The sequence below is a fragment of the Sphaerodactylus townsendi genome, linkage group LG01, assembly GCF_021028975.2.
Source record: "Sphaerodactylus townsendi isolate TG3544 linkage group LG01, MPM_Stown_v2.3, whole genome shotgun sequence".
In the NCBI taxonomy this organism is placed as follows: Eukaryota; Metazoa; Chordata; class Lepidosauria; order Squamata; family Sphaerodactylidae; genus Sphaerodactylus; species Sphaerodactylus townsendi.
In genome coordinates this window covers 163,334,356-163,354,524 of record NC_059425.1, presented here as the reverse complement: position 1 = coordinate 163,354,524, position 20,169 = coordinate 163,334,356, and the positions used below count along the sequence as shown (strand labels likewise).

At 43.0% G+C, this 20,169-nt stretch overlaps 1 protein-coding gene across 1 annotated transcript in view; it reads left to right on the top strand.

The window, feature by feature from the left end:
- Positions 1-20,169, top strand: part of NBAS (NBAS subunit of NRZ tethering complex) — a 223,906-nt gene that overhangs the window by 81,527 nt on the left and 122,210 nt on the right. Inside the window, 6 exon segments of the mRNA XM_048498827.1 lie at positions 7,503-7,688; positions 9,825-9,998; positions 13,248-13,381; positions 14,904-14,966; positions 16,109-16,231; positions 17,427-17,529. Of these exon segments, the coding sequence (XP_048354784.1) occupies positions 7,503-7,688; positions 9,825-9,998; positions 13,248-13,381; positions 14,904-14,966; positions 16,109-16,231; positions 17,427-17,529 (783 nt within the window).

Genomic DNA, 20,169 nt, shown 5'->3' with positions numbered 1-20,169 from the left:
GAGAACCATCGCAGGTAATCATTTCAGAACCTAGCTACAAAAGTTAAAATCTCAGAGGCGGAATTGTTTAGTAGAAACGTAATCTTCCTCACAGCAAAGTATTCATTAAAGATTACAGGACAAAGAGCAAAAAGTCTGGTCCTAGATCCCTCGTATTTGGGGCAGTCGAGCGATATATGTTCCATGGTTTGAATCGCTGTGATACAATGAGGACATTTCCGCTCTTGCAGGTCGATTTTTCGTAACCTTCCTTGTAACATAGAGCAAGGGAAAGAGTTACAACGAGCCCTAGTGATTATCCATCTATGCTTGGGCTCCTGGAGTAAACTCAAATAATCTGCCATGTGATTGATTTTAAATTTGATGTTAAAAAAGAGGGGGGAGCAATTGCTTCTCGCCTTGTCCTGCAGTGCTTGAAACTCTTGATCTAGCAGTCACCTTTTTAATTGAGAGAAGATTTCAGAAGCAGGCAGCATTTGCAAGACTTCCCAGGAAAATCCCAGGGAAAGTATAAATATTATGATATACTTTTAATAGAGGAGATGGATTCTTCACTTACACACTCAATGCCATCCCCCAGTTACTGAAAGGCTCCCCATTTGTGGCTGGCATGTCTGATTTCTGCACCAGTGAAGTGTGGCTTAGCTCTGCTTCTGTCCTTAAGATCTTTAGCAACGGCTTGTCTTTTGACTGTTAAGGATCAGGTTATTTTGGCAGTGAATGTATATATTCCTCCTCGTTCCTCATCCTTTTGTTATGAGGACTGTTGGGCTGACTTGAAAAATTACATCCTTGAACTTGAAGTTACAAGTCCCAAGGCGCAAATTATATTGTTAGATGACTTTAATGCTCGCATTGGGAATGATAACTTAAAGGTTAGAGGAAATACTCATGATGATGAACTTTATAATGGCAGGAGGAATACAAAAGACTCCTTGGTTAATAAACAGGGGTAATGTGTTCTGCTTGATTTGATGCCCTTGCTCCAAATAGCATGACCTTTACTGTCACTTCTGACCAGCTGGGGTCAGCGTGTGTGAAACACCTGAGTGCTGTCTTGAAATGGACAAAATACATTATCAACAACTATGCTTTGAAATGTTGTAGTTCTTTGTAGTGGTTAGGATTGGCGGACTCTAATCTGGAAAACCAGGTTTGACTCCTCCACATGACTGGCAGACACTTATCTGGTGAACTGGTTTTGTTTTCCCACTCCTATACATGAAGCCTGCTGAGTGACCTCGGTTTAGTCACAGTTTTCTCAGATCTCTCTCAGATCCACTTGCCTCACAAGGTGCCTGTTGTGGGGAGAGGAAGGGAAGGAATGTGTAAGCCGCTTTGAGGCTCCTTACAGGAAAGAAAGATGGGATGTAAATCCAAACTCTTCTTTTTCTTCTTTTTGATAAAAAAAACTAAAAATAGTAGTTAGAAGCTCTTGCTGGCTATATTCCTCCTTTTTCTCATATAAAGGCATAACTGCATTTGTGCTGGATATATTTCACAGAAACTAAAGCCACATGAAATCTGTGCTCAGATGGGGGTGTTTCATGTGCAGAGAAGGCATGCAAAACATGATTTTATTATGTACTCTAATTTAAAAGCCTGGAAAGGGGGGAGAAAAGGATGATCTCATTATGCTCTTGGATGAGAAATAGAAGTAAGTTGCTTTTGAGGTATGAGATGTATATCACACTACATTTATTTATTTAATCTATTATTTTTGAAACACTTTTGGCCCACTTTTCCTTATGGTTCAAGTTGTTTTAGAAGGAGGAGGAGGAGGAGGAGGAGGAGGAGTTTGGATTTATATCCCCCCTTTCTCTCCTGCCTTGGGAGACTCCAAAGAGGAGCTTTAAGGCAATCTTCTTGCCAGCCTTCCTCCCTTACAACAAACACCCTGTGAGGTAGGTGGGGCTGAGAGAGCTCCGAGAAGCTGTGACTAGCCCAAGGTCACCCAGATAAGCCTCCACAGCTCAGGCGATAGAGCTGGGAATCAAACCCAGTTCCTCCAGATTAGATACACGAGCTCTTAACCCAGGGGTCCCCAAACTACGGCCCGGGGGCCAAATGTGGCCCCCTGAAGGCATTTATCCGGCCCTCCAGGCAATGCCCACAGGTCTGCTCTTTTTCTGTGACTGGAGTTGCTGCTTTCTAAACATTGCTGATCACAGGCAGGAGACATATTTGTGGATATTACCTCTATATAAGAGTAGCCAACCTCTAGGGGAGGCCTGGAGATGTCCCAGAATTACAGCTGACCTCCAAGTGACAGAGATTAATTCCTAGAGAAAATGACTACTTTGGACGGTGGGCTCTTCACCCCAAACCCTGCCTTTCTTAGATTGCACTCCCAAATCTCCATGAATTTTCTGACCCAGAGTCGGAAACCTTACATGTGGCAACGCCTGCTCCGCCCTTCCCTCTCGGCCACTCCATGTGTTGCTCTCAGCTTTCTGTTCCGCCTCACTCCCATTGGCATCAGCTGCAAGGCTGAGTCCACCAGAGTTTAGATGGAGATGCTTCATTGGGGAAAGTTCTGCTTTTTTTTTATACAGGGAAGTGCGAATGCCACAGCCTCCCCAACAATATTTGGAGCCCACCCTGTACTAGACATACTTTGGTCACTGTTCTAAAAATAGACCATGACAGAAAGGCTGAAAGGTGAAATCAAACATTTTACAATCATTTGTGCATAGGAATTTGTTCATAGTTTTTTTTAGTCCGGCCCTCCAACAGTCTGAGGGACAGTGAACTGGCCCCCTGTTTAAAAAGTTTGGGGACCCCTGTCTTAACCTCCTACGTCACTGCTGCTCCTGTACAATAATAGTTAAAAATATTTCCAACACCTCCTAAAGATTTTCAAGGAGCCCCCCCCTTTCAGTAAGCACATTCCACAGAACGAGAACTACAATAGAAAAGGTCACTCTAAATGCTGAAATAGTCAACAAATGGCTGCCTGATTACTGTAGTTGGTTCACAAGGATATATGTAAGGAGACAGTCAATGGTGGGATTCAACCGGTTCACACCGGATCGCTAGAACCGGTAGCTAATTTTTTGTCTAGTTTGCAGAACCGGTTGTCATCCCCCAGCCTGGCCTCCACAGGATTAGAACTTTGGATCATCTAACAACTAGTGGCACAGAAAATGTTTTAATGAGATGGATATTAGTAGGCACGTAAAAAGTTTGTCTTCAACTTAATGCAATCGTTTTCATTGGCTTGGGTGTGGTTCACACTGAAATTGAAATTTTGCTTGAGTGCACAAAATATTCATGCACTGGCTGTGCTGATTCTTGGTTGGGAGTTTGGTTTGTGCTTTGTTTTTTAACATGGGGGGGGGGGGAATCTCTTTTGAACTCACTGTTCATTATAGCAAAACTTTCATCCAGTTCTGGAAGAATGTCAGTGAAGCGTATTTTGCCTGCTTAGAAGTTCAGTTAAAGGTAAAGCTGGGTGCCTATTCCATTACAGTGCATTCCTCTTTAACTTATCAGAAATTTAATTAATTTTGAGGAAGTTATTTTCAGTCCAGTAGGTATTTGCATTCATGGGTGGAAGCTGAAATGACAAAAGTTATGTATTAAAACCCTTTCCTAATTCTTAGAGCCAGTCCCAGTGGGAAGACTTCCCTTCCTCTAACTGTAACCTCCATTGGGGCAGGAGGAAGAAGCAACCAGGATTGAGGATTCCTCCCACAAAGAACATATGTATTATATATGTCCCCTGTATAATTTGGAAGCCTGTTTTGCTAGAAACTGTAACTAAGTATAATAACCTATCATGTCGCCATTTAGAAAGATCTTTCCCTGAGACGTGCTTGAGATGTTACCTGGCATAGTAGAGGATACTGAAGTAGAAAAATCAGTGGTTGGTTTCTTTGTAAAGAAACTTCAGTAGTTTGGGTGACTTTTAACTGTTATTTAGAAGTTTCAGTCTTGTGTTTTACTTTTATGAGTGGTCAGTGTATCTTCCGCTCTCAATTTTATTGCACATTCGTTGCACATTCATTGCACCAAAAAGAAAGACAATGCCATCTTAAGTAGAGTTATACCCTTCTAAGTACAATTAAGTCATTGGACTTCTGCTTAAATTGCACTGTTAGTCTCTTGTTTCTTGATTTCATTTCAGTGCAGTATGTGAACCCAACTACATGTTATAGACTAGTGATGGCAAACCTTTTCGAGACTGAGTGCCCAAACTGCAACCCAAAACCCACTTATTTATTGCAAAGTGCCAACACGGCAATTTAACCTGAATACTGAGGTTTTAGTTTAGAAAAAACAGTTGACTCCAAGGCACGTATTACTTGGGAGTAAGCTTGGTGGTAGTCAGTGGTTTTGCTTTGAAGCAATCATGCAACGCTTCGAATGGGTGAATCATTACCCTAGGAGGGTTTAGAAGCAAACCTCATTGTCAGCAACCAAGCTGACTCCCAGGTAAAAGATTGTGCTTTAGTTCTTCCCATGAAAATCAGTGGGGTTTAACAGAACAGGGTTACTTACATGTCGTGCCCAGCAGACCAGGCCAGCCTAGATGTGTGTGTGTGGGGCGATTTTTGTCCCCCCCCCCACATGACAAACTCTGTGCACGCGTGCCCACAGAGAGGGCTCTGAGTGCCACCTCTGGCACCCGTGCCATAGGTTCGCTATCACTGTTATAGACTGCACCAGTTTGTACAGGGACTTGCTGTTGTACTCTAGCTCCTAGTTCCCCATGGCAGTTCATGAGTACCCACACAGCAAGGCCGGATTTGCATCTGTAGTATGGGAGAATAAGGAACTCCATCCTTCTTCCCTTTTTGGTTTTTGGTGGGTTACACGGTCCAGGGGTCACAAAGAAGACAGATGTTTGCTCCATTGGGAGGCAACACATACACTAAATGTCTGCATGCATTGGCTTTCCACAGAGAAAATAATTCTCTTCCCCTGACCCCCAGGTTGCTTCACAAGGGAGACAGAAGAATTTCCTTCTCCCATTCAACAGTCCTGATGCTTTGCTGCATGTGTACTCTCAAATTGCCACCAGAAACTAGCAGGTACAGTGTAGCTAAAAGGCCCCTATCAAACTTGTGCAGTTTATAATGCATAATTACGCTCTTTGCTGATATTGTATTAGTACGACGAAGGCTACTAGTTTCATAATCCTGTCTGTAGTGCAGATTTTATGAAATCGTTTATTAATGGAGAGTGGACCCAGGGCTTGGGATTTCTGAGTATAGGCTGTAAAGGCTAAACACCTTTTCTTCCTTGTATGGCCCAGAGGCAAAATACAGCTGCAGGAGACTAGAATTCAATTTTATGGACAAAACTTCTTTCTCTTGTCTGCAGAATGAAGTGGGAGGGCCTTTTCTGCCAACAGTATATAAAATCTTTATGTGGAATTTGTTGCTGTACAGACTAGTAACTGTATAAATATCTTTCAACTCACAGCAAAGAAGAAGGATAATTTTTCACTGGGTTATAAAGCTGTAATAGCCCACTGAGCTCCTCCCCAAGTAACCCCATGTATCTGATTTCCTGAATCATGAGAGAGAATGCTGTGGTTTCATTCCCTCATATATATAATAGATTTGCAACTAGGGTTGCCGGATAACTCTTGGCAGTCGGGGGGGTGCGGTGGAGAGTCTTACTGGGCGTGAAATGGGGTCTCAATGGGGTCTGGATGGTATTGGCACAATGTCACTTCTGGAAGCTGTTTTTACCACAGAGTTTTGCCCAAATGCCGGAGTATCCCCCCTCGTTGTCAGCAATGTGATGGTGTCACTTCTGGAAGTGATGTCATCATACCTGTGACTTCAAGGTCTGGGCCTCATTTTATGCCAGCCAGCTAGATGGCGCCGAAGGGTGGGAGTGGAAGAAGGGAAACCACCACACCCAGCAGGGGTCTGGCCATCCTTTTTGCAACTTAAGACTGTCTTCTTCCCTCTTGCCCCCTGCTCTAAACATACTTCGTTCTGGAGTTATTGTTATGGCTCCCTCTCTAAATAGGTTTCTGCACGCTGGGCAAATTCTCCATCACTGTGAAATAATTAAAATTAAACAATAGGGGCAGTTGATAGTCCTTTTGATAAAAGTACCATTCTTTGTGCTTATAAAAGTTCCAGCTGGAAATCCCGGACTGGCCTCAACAAGGGCCAGGGCTTTTACAGGTGGAACAGGCTCCCTAAAGAAACCAGGGCCCTGCGGGATCTGCAGAGCTTCCACAGGGCCTGTAAAACGGACCTGTTTCGCCAGGCTTTTGGCCAGCCGGGTAGACCACCAGACCCTCATACCATCCTGGTCTCCCGCGGGCGGGTATAGGGTAGGAATGTCACCATCAGTTAATAATAGTAACATAGGAAACATTGATCTGAATTAATTATATTAAGTGGTTTTATTGTATTTATTATTTTATGTGAATGTACACTGCCCTGAGCCCTCCGGGCAGTGGTGGGATCCAAAAATTTTAGTAACAGGTTCCCATGGTGGTGGGATTCAAACTGTGGCGTAGCGCCAATGGGGCTGGGCGGGGCACGATCGGGAGGCGTGATAGTCGAGACATTCGAGGAGGCAGGGGCGACTCCTGAAGGGCGGGGCTGTGGCAAGGACACAGCCGCTGCGCCGGTCCTTGGGCGGGAAACGAATGCATGCAGTCGCAGGCTGCCACGCACGCTGGTGCACCTCCTGCTAGACTGAGAGGAGGGGCGTAACAAAGGCAAAAATCACGTGGCAAAATCACCAATTAGTAACCCCCTCTCAGCACACACAAATAATTAGTAACCTACTCTCGGGAACCTGTGAGAACCTGCTGGATCCCACCTCTGCCTCTGGGGGTAGGGCGGTCTAGAATTGTAATAAAATAAATAAATACATACTGTTTGAGACACTTTTTTTTCATTTTTTGTGGTGATTTTAAATGAATGCATTTGGCTTTTGTCCCTCCTGTCACGTTCCTTGGACATCTTCCGATTAGCTGTTACATCTGCTGATGAAATTTTGGATTTATTCATTTAAAATTTCTGCCTTTCTACCTATAGCAACTCAAGGCAGCTCTAAATGAAAATAACAATAAGATACAATAAGATACATGCAGATTCATTAATAAAATAAAATCAAAGCTGGTCAGAAAGGTCCCACCTAATGATTTGAGTGCTAAAAACTGATATTAATGCCCCTGTGTCTGTGTGTGTGTGTGTATAAAATGCTTTAAGGCACAGCTGACTTATGGCAACCCCAGGAAGAGGTTTTCAAAGCAAGTGAGAAGCAGAGGGGGGTTGCAATTGCCTTCCTCTGCAGAGTCTTCTTTAGAAGAAAAAGAAGAGTTGGATTTAGAAGTCTCCCTTCCAAGTACTGACCTTCCGATATCTGATGAGCTTGGATTCTATCGTGCCGCCTTTCCTTCCTGTGATGCCTACTCATTTGAAATATTTTCCCTGTCCTGCTTTTAAATTCTGTCCACCACCCACCTCCTTTTATGTGAACATCTAGCTCAAACTGCCTTCTTTTTCTTTTCTTTTGGATAGGTGGATTGTGCTCTGTCTCTGGTTCGCCTTGGAATGGAGAGAAATATCCCTGGCCTGCATTCTCTGTGTGATGACTTGGTCACGCTGGAGACGATAGTTTACGAGACTGGATGTGACATAACTCTGACCTTGAAAGATCTGCAGCAAATGGAAGACATTGAGAAGCTAAGGCTGTTAATTATGAATGTATGTGTTGCTTTGTGGTCACATCAGTTGTACATATTCTTCCATGAAATATTGACCAGAGCAGATTAACCTAATAGTCAGTTCACCTTTATCAGGATTTGGCTTAATGACCTTCATATATTTCAAAATGCCCCCCAGGCAGTGGTGGGATCCAAAAATTTTAGTAACCGGTTCCCATGGGGGTGGGATTCAAAATGTGGCGTAGCGCCAATGGGGCTGGGTGGGGCACAACGGGGCGTGGCCAGGAATTCCAGGGGCGGGACATTCCTGGGCGGGGCTGTAGCAAGGATGCAGCCACTGCGCCGGTCCTTGGGTAGGAAACGAATGCACACAGGCACAGGCTGCCACGCACGCTGGTGCACCTCTGCTAGACTGCTTCAAGTTCTGCGTGCTACTGCTGAGGGGCGTAACTAAGGCAAAAGGCAAAAATCACATGGCAAAATCACCAATTAGTAACCCCCTCTCGGCACACACAAATAATTAGTAACCTACTCTCGGGAACCTGTGAGAACCTGCTGGATCCCACCTCTGCCCGCAGGTACTCATTCTAGGTGAATGTCGCAATCCAACACAAAATCAAGTGCTCCACCCATCTAAACTCATTGATTTCGTTAAGCCTAAACATGCCCAAACTCTATGTTGGATTGTGCTCTAATGTTGAATGAGCTAAATATTGAAAGAGCTGGTTGTCAACGTTATACGTCTTCAAACTGTCTTTCTCAGTAATCTGATGGGGCAGGGACCCTGAGAGGAAAATTTCCAATTAGAAAAATAGTTTCATGTCCTTTGCCTCCTCTGGTGTTACAATACTCATGCCTGTGGTATGGTTGTGAAGCACATAGTACAGCAACTCTGCTGAATTAAAGTATCTGAGTCCAGTCAGTACCTGGATAAGAGTACTGGAAACTGCCCTGAGCCCTTTGGGGAAGGGTGGACTAGAAATAAAATAAATAAGTAAATAAATATAACTTTCACCTGTGAAATAAATATAACTTTCACCTGTGGAAAAAAACAGATTTAAGGGCTTCCCAATTTAAGTTGGTTCCTTGTTACTCTGATCTCCTCTAGAGAGCATCTCTTCTTATCTCAGTTGTTTCCCCACAGAGGAACTGGAGGATTCAAAAGGATTTCTCCTTTTTGCTCATATTATATTATTTCCTCTCCACCTCCACTAGTAACAACTGCCCATTTTAGAGGCAGGAATGAAAATAAAGGTGGCTAAGTTAATAAATCAACATGCCGCACCCCTACCTGGGAGGGAGAAGGAGAAAATAAATTGGCTACTGGGCCTGCTACCGCCTACATTAAAACTAGATAAAGTAACAAATTCTAAGTAAACTATATACTCTCTTACACAAAACTCTATCTAAGATTGTCCCAGAGTTCAAAGCAAATAAATGAACTAGAAAACTGCTTAAGCATCCCCTACACTGCTGGCTCTTCTAGATCAGGGGTCTGCAACCTGCGGCTCTCCAGATGTTGTGGACTACAAATCCCATCAGCCCCTGCCAGCATGGCCGATGGAAATTGTAGTCCATGAACATCTGGAGAGCCGCAGGTTGCAGACCCCTGTTCTAGATGGTATCCAATACAGAGAAGCTCAGCTTCTTCCTTCTTACAGTGGTAAGCGTCCTACCTAGAGTGTGCTAATAATCTCCATAAGTTAAAATATTCAGTTTCAACCACAACACATAAAGAATAAAATAATTTATATTAAAACACTCTGTGTTCTAATTGTTACTGACATAAAACTTGAAAGGAGAGCGTAGAAGGCTGTGCCTGTCACTTAGATAAGCAAATTCTCGCTGGCTGCTTTTATCAGCCATATTACTAAGATGAAAAATAAACCGGCAGCCATGGCCAAAGGACCAAAGTGCCCTAATTAAAAGCTAACCTCCAGATCAGGGTATTCCCTTACTAACTCCTTAGTAACTCCTTGCCAACTCCTTCCTAATAAACACAGTCAAAATCTTATAGGAAAAAAACAAACAAAACACAAACAAATTAATAAAACAACGCAAAGCGGAACACCGTCTCCGTCCAGCACCCAGTTCAACTGGCAGAGAAGAATAATGTAAACTGCTTTGGTCTCTAGGTGACTTTCTTTGATTTTAAACCCATCTGAACTCTTTTCAGTCCTCAGAGGAAGCGTACGTGAAAAACGCTTACCAGTGGATGGTTCCATTCCTGCACCGATGTGAAAATCAGTCTCCTGGGGTCTCTAACAGGCTTTTGAAAGAATACTTAGTAACTCTAGCGAAGGAGGACCTAAAATATCCGCTGAAAATCTTTGAACATTCAAAGCCAGCTGTAAGTTTATCTTATTAGTTACAAATATTTGTTACAGGTAACTTGTCTCTCTTTCACAATAGCGTGCGCGTGTACCTTTTAAACCTGCTTGTACTGATCGGTGCGGAAGATATCCTGTTGTTGTGCAGCCTTGTTGGACTAAGCATTTATCTTGTTGCTAAAAGCATTTGTCCTCTAAACAAGGTGGAAGTGCAATTTATAATAGGTGGCTGATCTGTGTCATCAGGGTGTCAGAATATTCCTCTAATCATTAATCATTAACCCAACAGTTAGTTATTTAGCATGTGGACATTGATATATTGTTTTTGTGGAGCTATTTCCCCTGGTTTAAGTATCTGTTCTTCTAAAATTGTGTATCTAGATCAATGGATGATTTCTTTCATATTCTGCACATTGATATTCAGAGACGATGGCTTGGATTGCATCGCTGTGCCAATTTCCTGCTTGATTTTTTTTTTCCTCCTGCAGGGAAGCATTCAAAAACATTTCTGCCCACAACCACCACCTCTTGTAGGCTAAACAAATAGCTTATGGGCTATAATTGATGTGTGGACCATATAGGCTGAAGTGACACAGTCACAGATCACTTTAGAACTTTGCTACATCATTTTCCTACATCTGTGGATGAGGCTTTGAAAGACTGAATGAGAGAGTTTTAGTAGCAACCAGGAATGCCAATCGACAACTGAGACAAGCCTCATATACCTATTAGTTTTAGAGTTCATAATTTGTACGTTGAGAGAGATAATTAATACCGAATTAACACATTTATTTTAAATTACAACATGCCAGCCCAAATATTACGTTTAACAAAAATATTCTCAGGCCTTGGAATTCAGTCGATCTTTCTGTGTTCTACACGCATCTATAGTCCAAGGAATTCTACTCTTTGTAGATGCTGTGTATTGTAATGGTTAGCATTAGAATAGGATCTGGAAGACTCAGGTTTAAATCCCTAATGGGAGCTTGCTAGGTGATTCTGGGCCAGTCACCCACTGTCAGCCTAATCTGCCTCATAGGCTTGTGGTACAGATGAAAGGGATAATACTGGTCCATTATGCATGGAAAACTTACCTCAGGGCCCTTTGCTGCACAGTGGCACTGTAGAGTGGTCTCCTTGCATTTCTCTACTTACACCTGGGGAGCTATTCCCTGCCTGCCCTGCAGCTTGTTGCTGAAGTTTCAACCCGCTCTTAATTCCGCCCCTCAACTCCTTCTTAAAGGCACAGATCTCATCACACCAGTAGCTGCATGACAAAGGCACAGATTCCACCCCTCAACTCCTCTTAATTTGGCCTCTCAACTCCCTCTTAAATCACAGATCTCATCACACCAGTAGTTACAAGATAAAGGGTTTTGTTAAAACCCTTTAAATTGCAGTTATATTGATATACCTGTGATAGCAGGTATATTAATATTGTAGCCCCTATCTCAAAATAACTCCCCACAAAAGAAAGAGGCAAAGCAATTCCCTGGACAATATACCGCTGAAGAAGGGGACCATGTGCTAGATCCTCCTCCCTTCCCTTACACACGCACACACACACACACACAATCTTCCTGCTGCTGCTGCTGCTGCTGCCATAGGAGAAGATAGAGGCTTGTTTTAAAATAGAGGCTTGTTTAAAATAAAGTTTTAAGAAACCCTTCTGGTCATCAGGGAGGGTGATAGTTGAGTGGGGTGGGGGGGTGGGGTAGAGCCAAAAAAGAGACCATGCTTATATTGTTCCTTGCAAAAGCCAACTCGTATTGCTCTTTGAAGATATCAATAAGAGCATTTAAAGAACAGGAAGGAGCCAGCAACATGGAAGGGGGTGAGGGGAAAGCATGGACGGCAGTGCGAGGGAGTGGGAAGGGTGGACCTACGTAGGCTGGCCCTGAGCGGAGGGAAGATGTCTGAGGTAAAGCTCTGCTCACTGGCAAATTTGCCCACTGTAGCGGAAAAGCAAATTAAAAGTCACGCTAGAAGTGGTCTCACTTGCCATGGAGAGAATGGAAAGTGAAAGCGGGACTCGAGGAAATACATCTGTACGAGAAATCTTGCTATGACGGACATTCGCCCCATCGTGCAGCAGCACCTTGTACATAATTGGCCACTGTAAACTACTATGGATCCCCATTGGGGAGAACAGTGGGGTACAAAAGCAAGCGAGTAACTTTTGAGTCAGTACTTTTTAGATGAAAGGATTTTAATTCTGCTAATCTTGGCCAGTCTTAAAGATCGTAATGGAGAAAGTTTGGTTGCAGTTGCTGTTGCTTCCCATCCTTCTCCTGAATGTAATCACTACAATGTGAAATTTAGTGGTGGGGTTAGGGTCTTTTTTGCTTTATTTTATTTAAAGAATGGAGGTGGACTTTAAACAAATTTGTAGTTTCTTGCACTTTTTTTACAAACAAATTTGTATGATTGAACGGGAATGTTCTTTTATAGTTGTAAAGTTTTTGCATTGTAAGTGCCATCTTTCTAGTAGGATGTACTTTAATTTACTACTGGGCTGTATATGATGGGTCTGTGAAAACTTGTATTCTACTCCTTGAAATTATTTGCAAATGTAATAAATAGAACAAATTTTAAAAATTACAAATATTTTACTGAAGTCCCGCATATATCTATCTCTACACATCTTTATCTACCTATCGTTCGTTTTTTAAAAATAAGAAGAAGAGTTTGGATTTATATCCCCCCTTTCTCTCCTGTAGGAGATTCAAAGTGGCTTACAAACTCCTTGCCCTTCCCCCCTCACAACAAACACCCTGTGAGGTGGGTAGGGCTGAGAGAGCTCAGAAGAACTGTGACTAGCCCAGTCATCCAGCTGGCGTGTGTGGGAGTGCACAGGCTACTCTGAATTCCCCAGATAAGCCTCCACAGCTCAGGCAGCAGAGCGGGGAATCAAACTCTGTTCCTCCAGATTAGAATGCACCTACTCTTAACCACTGCGCCATTTCAAAGAAATTGAAAATTCCTTGTTCCAAAAAGTGAGTGTAATTTCAGGTTACAAATTAGTTTCCAGGGCAGATTCTATAATTATTAAAAAAGATATACCCGACTGAGATTTGTTAAAGATTCAGAAAGCCTTTGTAATTAAACAAATCACTAAATTGGTTTTACTGTAGTAATTGCCCTATTTAAGTGTTGGTTGACTGTTGCATAGAGATCTAGAAGAAACATACAAATTCGGGAGATGGGGGAGGGGAAGATAAGCTTTCCTCTGACACACAGCTAAGGTTATGATCTCTTTTCCCCCATAGTGTCTGCAAAAAATAATTTCAGATCAAGACCTCTTGATGATTATTGCTTTGGATTGTATCTATTGCTGCATTCGTGATGACCAGCTTTCTCTCTGTTATGATATCTTAGAATGTCTTCCTCAGAGAGGTTATGGGTGAGTATTGCTTTGACCTTGACTGTGGGCAAAGCGATTTTTTTTTGGGGGGGGGGGGGGGGGGGAACAAGCTAATGAAGTCATTGCCAAATACTGTGGGAAATGATTAAACTAGCAATAATCTTTACTACCAGAATACAAAAAATGATCCAAGACATCATTTTTATATTCAGTAGAGTCCAGAAGTAAACCTTTTCCAGAACAGCTTTAGGCTGCAACAAAAGTATAGTTTTTTTAAAAAAAATGTCTGAAGCTTTAAACTCCCTTCTTGAATGTATGTATGTGCTGTTTTTTAAAATAAATCTGAGCATATTGGGGAGAAACAGACTTTTCAGATTTTTACAGGATTGTTTTTGTTTGCTTGAAGAGAATTACTATGGCTGTAACAATTAAATTTTAAAAGCATGGCTGAAACACTGGTCTCTTAAATTGGGCATTTTGTAAACTATTAACCATGAGTTAATGGTTAACTAGTGCATAAATCTAGCTCTGGTGGCTGTCCCACCAAGCCAATTTCTACAGTCACAAATGGTACAGCTTTTGTTGGGGAATGGGGCTGTCGCCATACCTTCTTCAGTGAGTTGAGTTGGGAAGGAATCTCATATGAACTAATAGAATCATAAAGAAGGAGCCACACAGGCCAGCTAGTCTAACTTCCTGTTCAAAGCAGGATCAGCCTCACACATCTCTCACAAGTGTTTGTCCAGCTGCTGTTTGAAGACTGCCAATGAGGGGAAGCTTACCACCACCTTAGGCAGCTGATTTCACTGCTGAACTACTCTTACTGCTAAAAAACAAACAAAAAAATCCTTATCTCCAGCCAGTACCGTTCCACCCATAATTCCCACCAATTATTTTGAGCCCAGCAAGAACATCTCCCTGCCTGCCTGTAATTGACAGGCTTTCAAATGCCCAAAGACAGTAGTCAGGTCCCACCTCCCATGTTCTCTTTTGCAGAGTGAACCTTTTCAAGTCCCTTGGCCTTTCTTCACAGGGCTTGGTCTCCGGGCCCCCGATCATCCTTGTCACTCTCTCTGCACTTGCTCCATTCTGTCTCCATTCTTTTGAAGTGAGGCCTCCAGAACAGCACACGGTACTCCAAAAATTGCCCAACCGATGTTATGTATAGCAGGGCTATGACATCTCGTGATTTGGATGCTGTGCTGCTGTTGATACACCCCAAACCTGCATTTTTGCCTCTGCATCACGCTGATTGCTCAGATTCTGCTTGCAGTCCACCTACACCCCCGGATCTTCTTCACAGACACTGCTACACAGAAGTGTATCACCCATCCGGGATGCCTGGCTCTCATTTTTGTGACCCAAGTGTAGTGTTAAAAATGTAACTATCATCATCAGTCTCAGTGTGCATTGAGCTAAGGGGTGAATTGCAATATCCAAGCAGGCCTTTCATCACACAGAAGACAGTAGTCATTTTATTTGTCAGATTTATACTTTTTTGCTCTTTTCTAATGCTACCATTCTAGTGGTAATAACATCAGTAGCTTTATATCCTTTGCAGCCCTGAAACAGACATTACTAATAATCTGCATGACAAGGTAGATGAACTGGAACAAATCCTTAGGTAAGTAACACCTTCAATCTCTTCCAATACATTACCTTTATTAATACATCATTGTGCTTTATAGCTACAAAAAAGTCTAGATTATTACAAAAGAGAATTTATAGGTCAAAAATTACTGCAAGCTTGCTTGAGGTTACTTTCTAGACTAGGGACTTTCAACAGGCAAATGTTTAGGTCTTGCTATTGTCTGTTTTGTTTTTTCTTAATGAAGTTTAGCTTTAGGACAATGTTGTGTATTTAAAAGGGGAGGGGGAAGACAGGCAATGACAGAAGACCCTGCCAAATTAAGAAGCAGACTCAAAAACCTACAGGCTCTTTTCTGACACCATGTGAAACCGTGGTCTGATTAATCTAAATGTGGTTAGTGTGATAGTAGAGTGTGATTGAAACAACCTATGGTTAATCAGGTTCCTGCCAACCAAGATTAAATGGTTTTAGGTTGGTTTACTAACAACAGTTTTAGCTGTAGTTTCTTACCTCAGAATTTTTTCTGGGTGATTCACTAAAAAGTTCTGAAAATTTGGCAGATTCCATGATGTTTAATTTTCCCACACACTAAAATCTAGGGTGTTATGTATGCTTAGAAGAATAAATCTTTTAAAATTTGTTTCTGTTCTTATGGCCAGACTGGTCTGGGTTACATTACCTTACCCCCTCTTCCCCCATTTCTCAAAGAGGATGAGGTAAAGGCTTGCCCCACATAGAAGCTGAAAGCTCTCAGACACCTGTGCATTCTTAGGTCAAGCTGGTTTCTAAGGGTGCTGGTCTGTACCATATGTAATCTCACTGAGATGTAGACTTTCCACTTCTTCCATTGTTCTTTTTCATGTCCATTCTTAATCCTCCTGTAACATAAGTTAATGGTAGCACTAAGGCAGCAGTTCTCCACCTGTGGGTCGTGAGCCCTTTGGGGGTTGAAAGACCCTTTCACAGGGGTCGTGTAAGACTCTGTGTCAGTGTTCTCCATCTGTAAAATGGATAAATGTTAGGGTTGGGGGTCACCCCAACATGAGGAACTGTATTAAAGGGTTGTGGCATTAGGAAGGTTGAGAACCACTGCACTAAGGCAAGGTTTACAGTTGAGCTGAATGGCTTGAAAAATGAGCTGAATGGCTTGAAAAAATGTTCGGTTATTTTTACAGTGTGTCAGAACTTCTGGAGAAGCATGGACTCCAGAAACCTGTATCTTTCATAAAAGACACACGGAACAGCCCGGAAGAAGCACAGAAGCTGATGATTAGATTGACTAGGCACACAGGCCGCAAGTGAGTAACTAGCAGTACCGCTTCTGTATGAATGTGAATCTGTATGTCTGTAGGTGTTGTTTCTGAGAGTGTACTTCTTACAGAAATACTTGTTTCTCAGAATTTACAGCAAGAGTTTGTTGAAAGCGACAGTTTTCCTGTGCTGGCTATTAAAATTCTAGTCTTAATGCTTGGGTATTGTTTGCGGCAGATAATGTGTTTGTTCTTCAGAAGCAGTCATGATGACCAAACAGTGTGCTTTTTGTGGTGGGTGTTTTAGCTGAGACATAGGTTTATGTGTGTATAGCTATATTATACGGCTGCATTAAAATAACGCTTTTAAGGCTTTAAGCCAGGGCTCCAACAAAGCCCATTGCAGGGTAGATGCAATAGGCAATAGCAAAGGGTTGGAGAGGAAGCATCTCCCCCTGCAATGGGCTTTACTGGTGCTCTACCTTGCCCCCCCCCCCCTTGCTCCCTTCATGACTCTTCCCACTTGCCTGGTTCTTGGTCTGTGGCTTCGGGGTGGGAAATGTTGGAGAGGAATGGCTTGGGTGGGGGGAGGGTGGCAAAGTGAGGCTGCTCTGTGGGCCTGGCCTGGGTGTTGAGAGTGGGTGGGGAGGCAGGAGGGCTTTGCTGGGCCCTTGGAGCAGTTGATCTGTGCGCTCAGCCTGGCTGGTGGGGGGGGGAGGCAGGAGGGCTTCGGCAGGCCCCTCTGGTAGGAATGGGAGTCGGAGACGGGAGGCTAAGGAATGGAATGTTGGCCACCAATACGGGAGGAGGACTCACTTCATGAGTCCAGCTCCTCCATTGGTGGAGGGTTCGTTGTCAACACATTCTATCCCTTATCCTTTTATTATTTTTAAGATATGCCAGTGTGTTACCGTGGTTAGAGTGCTTGGCTAAAATGTAGGAGACCTGAAGCCAAATACTCTGCCGTGAAAATCCTTGGTCGCTTTGGGCCAGTCGCCTACTCTCTGAGGCTAACTCACTCACCTAACAGGATGGTTGTTAGGATAAAATGGGGAAGGCGGAACCATGTACACCGCTCTACACTCCATGGAAGGACAAATAAAGTTTCTGAATGCATTGGGTCATGCATTCTCCTGTGAGGGCAAATGATTTCATTTTATTCTCCAGTTCAGTTAAGAACTGCTTGCTCGTGTTTTTGTTAAGAGAGAAAATAAATGCCTCTTTTTATTCTTCCTCTTAAAAGACAGCCTCCCGTTAACGAGTCATACTGGATGGGATTGTTGCAAGACATGCTGGACATGCAGCAGAATGTTTACACGTGCCTAGAACGAGATGCTTGCTATGAGGTGATTTTTTCCCCCTTTGCTTTTTTCCTAGTGTATGAAAGAACATGACTGTCGCTTCTACTTGTATTAACAAACTCACAGGCATATTGGTATTAATGCTTTTATCAGTAAGAACTCAAGCATAATCCCCCCTTCATCAAATGAATATTTGTCAAAGTGTTCAACTCTTATTGTCGTCAGTCTTATTGTGGATGAAATGAACAGGGTAGAGTGGGCCATTTTAAATTACAAGGAAGTGTTAGCACTATATATTCCCTTGGGGGGATAAAATATTCCTAATAAAAATACCATTCCCACTCCCAGGTCTGTCACTCATAACTTCAGAAGGGGAAGGGAAGAAAAAGAAAAAGGACAACAGTAAGAAAAAGGGGGGGGGGGGTCAAAAGGGAGAAAGGGATATGGAGGCCAGATTACTTAAGATCCACTTTTGCCCTCCACCATAGACCTCATGGAACAACTCTGTCTTACAGACCATGCAGAATTGTAACAGATCCTGCAGGGCCTGAATTTAACTTGGCAGAACGTTCCACTAGGCTGGTTTTGGCTCTGGCCCTGGTCAAGGACAGCTGGACAGTCTCCAGGTTAGGGACCTCCAGTAAGTTGTCATATCCAGTGGGCCGCTGTCCTGGAAAATTACTGCAACTAGGAGCAAGCACAGACAAGGCCCAGCAGCTCTGCAGGGCTCACAGAGGCTACTCAGTTAAGACCTGGTCAGTGGCACCAGCAATGGGTATGAGGTCATCTATTCCATTCTCCTTTACTGCTGCCGGTGTGTGCAAGTTGAGACTCTGTTGTTGCTCCTGGTAAGGACTGAGCTGAGCGACCCCTTGCTGCAATGCCACAGGGTGCCGTCTCTCGGTGTGGCTTGATCCTGAGCTATTTTATCTTTCCAGCCTGCCTGTGGTGAAGGAAACATTTCAAGAGATCAGTTTCACAGGAGTTGTCACTGGAGCTGTGAAGTAGTAAGTCTCCCCTGGAGGCATGAGGGCTTTATTGGTCACGCTCTGTTTTCTAACCTCACGGTTAGAGAATAATAGCTTTGCAAGGGAACATGAAATTACAATGAGAATTCCTCCTTGTTATTTTAGGGTTGCCCAGGTCAAAAAAGATGATATTGGCAAAGATGCACCAAAAAGCAAATAATAATTGAATGGATGACGCTGGAGGCAGGATGTTAATGCTTAAGAAATTGGACATAGGGATTTCGTTGGGAAACTATTGTGAGCTACTAGTGAATGCTGCTGAGAAATGTTTTGCCTTGTGGTTGCCCAAGGCCTGTAACAGCTGGCATCCAGTTGTCTGCACAGCAAACCTTCATGCCAGTAAGTGCTGGGAAAGTATGATGCTGAGAAAGTGAAGCCTCTCCCATATTTATTCTCCTCTCATATTTCCTGCCTGCTTCATTCCATTCAGAGGATTTAGGTGCTGCTTTTCGTTTGCAGGGGCAGGTGCTGCTGTTGGTCTGTAGGCCAGCAAAGATATGATGCGGTCCATCTTCCTCAAACCGTGATTAAGTAGGCTGGGGCCCACATGTTGCATTCCTTCTACTCCCGTCCCTGCTCTTTAAGAAAAACAAAGAAAAACACCAGTGTTTTAAAGCATGGCTAGGATTGATGTCAGTACCAGCTTTGACCAGTGAGAAAGGGAGCTTTGACTCTTGAAAGGGAGGCAAAACTGGGCAGTTGAGCACCCTGTATTTGGACTGCCCAGATTGTTACCCTGAAATAAACCATAATGTAGTTATCGAGCAGCAGTGGCGTAGGAGGGTAAGAGCTCATGTATCTAATCTGGAGGAACCGGGTTTGATTCCCAGCTCTGCCGCCTGAGCTGTGGAGGCTTATCTGGGGAATTCAGATTAGCCTGTACACTCCCACACACGCCAGCTGGGTGACCTTGGGCGAGTCACAGCTTCTCAAAGCTCTCTCAGCCCCACCTACCTCACAGGTTGTTTGTTGTGAGGGGGGAAGGGCAAGGAGATTGTAAGTCCCTTTGAGTCTCCTACAGGAGAGAAAGGGGGGATATAAATCCAAACTCTTCTTATTATTATTCTTATAGAACTTGTGGCAGGTTGCTTTCTCTCTATATATATGTGTTGACTCGTGACGTTTTAAGTAGAGGTCCGCTTCATTACCCATAGCCCCTTCCCCCCACATTTTGGTTAAAATACTCAGAGAAAATATTTTGAAAACCAAACAGAAGAAAACATGTGGAATTCAAAAAACAGCACAAGGCATTTGACAGCATGAAATGAGGGAAATCATGGAAAACGATGGAAAAGGCCACAAAATTGCGGGCTAAGTAATGGAAAGATAAATGATACAGTGCATAAACATTATGTTTATTAAACGGTTTGCTGAACAGAGAATCGTTTTTTTAAAATAATGTTACTCTGGGTGTATATAGGATTTTGATAGATGATTTCCTGTTTACATTTAAAGTGAAACACAAAATTCAATTTTTGCAGAAAATAATCTACATAAGTAGGTGTATTAAATGTGCCAGGCGAACTTGTCATTTAAGTTTTTGAAGTGCAGTTATTATAGTGAAAATGTAGCCTTTTTTTTTTTGCATGTGTTCAGTTTATGGGCAAATTCTCTTTGCTATTCCCTTATATAGCACACAAATGAGCTGTTGTGATAT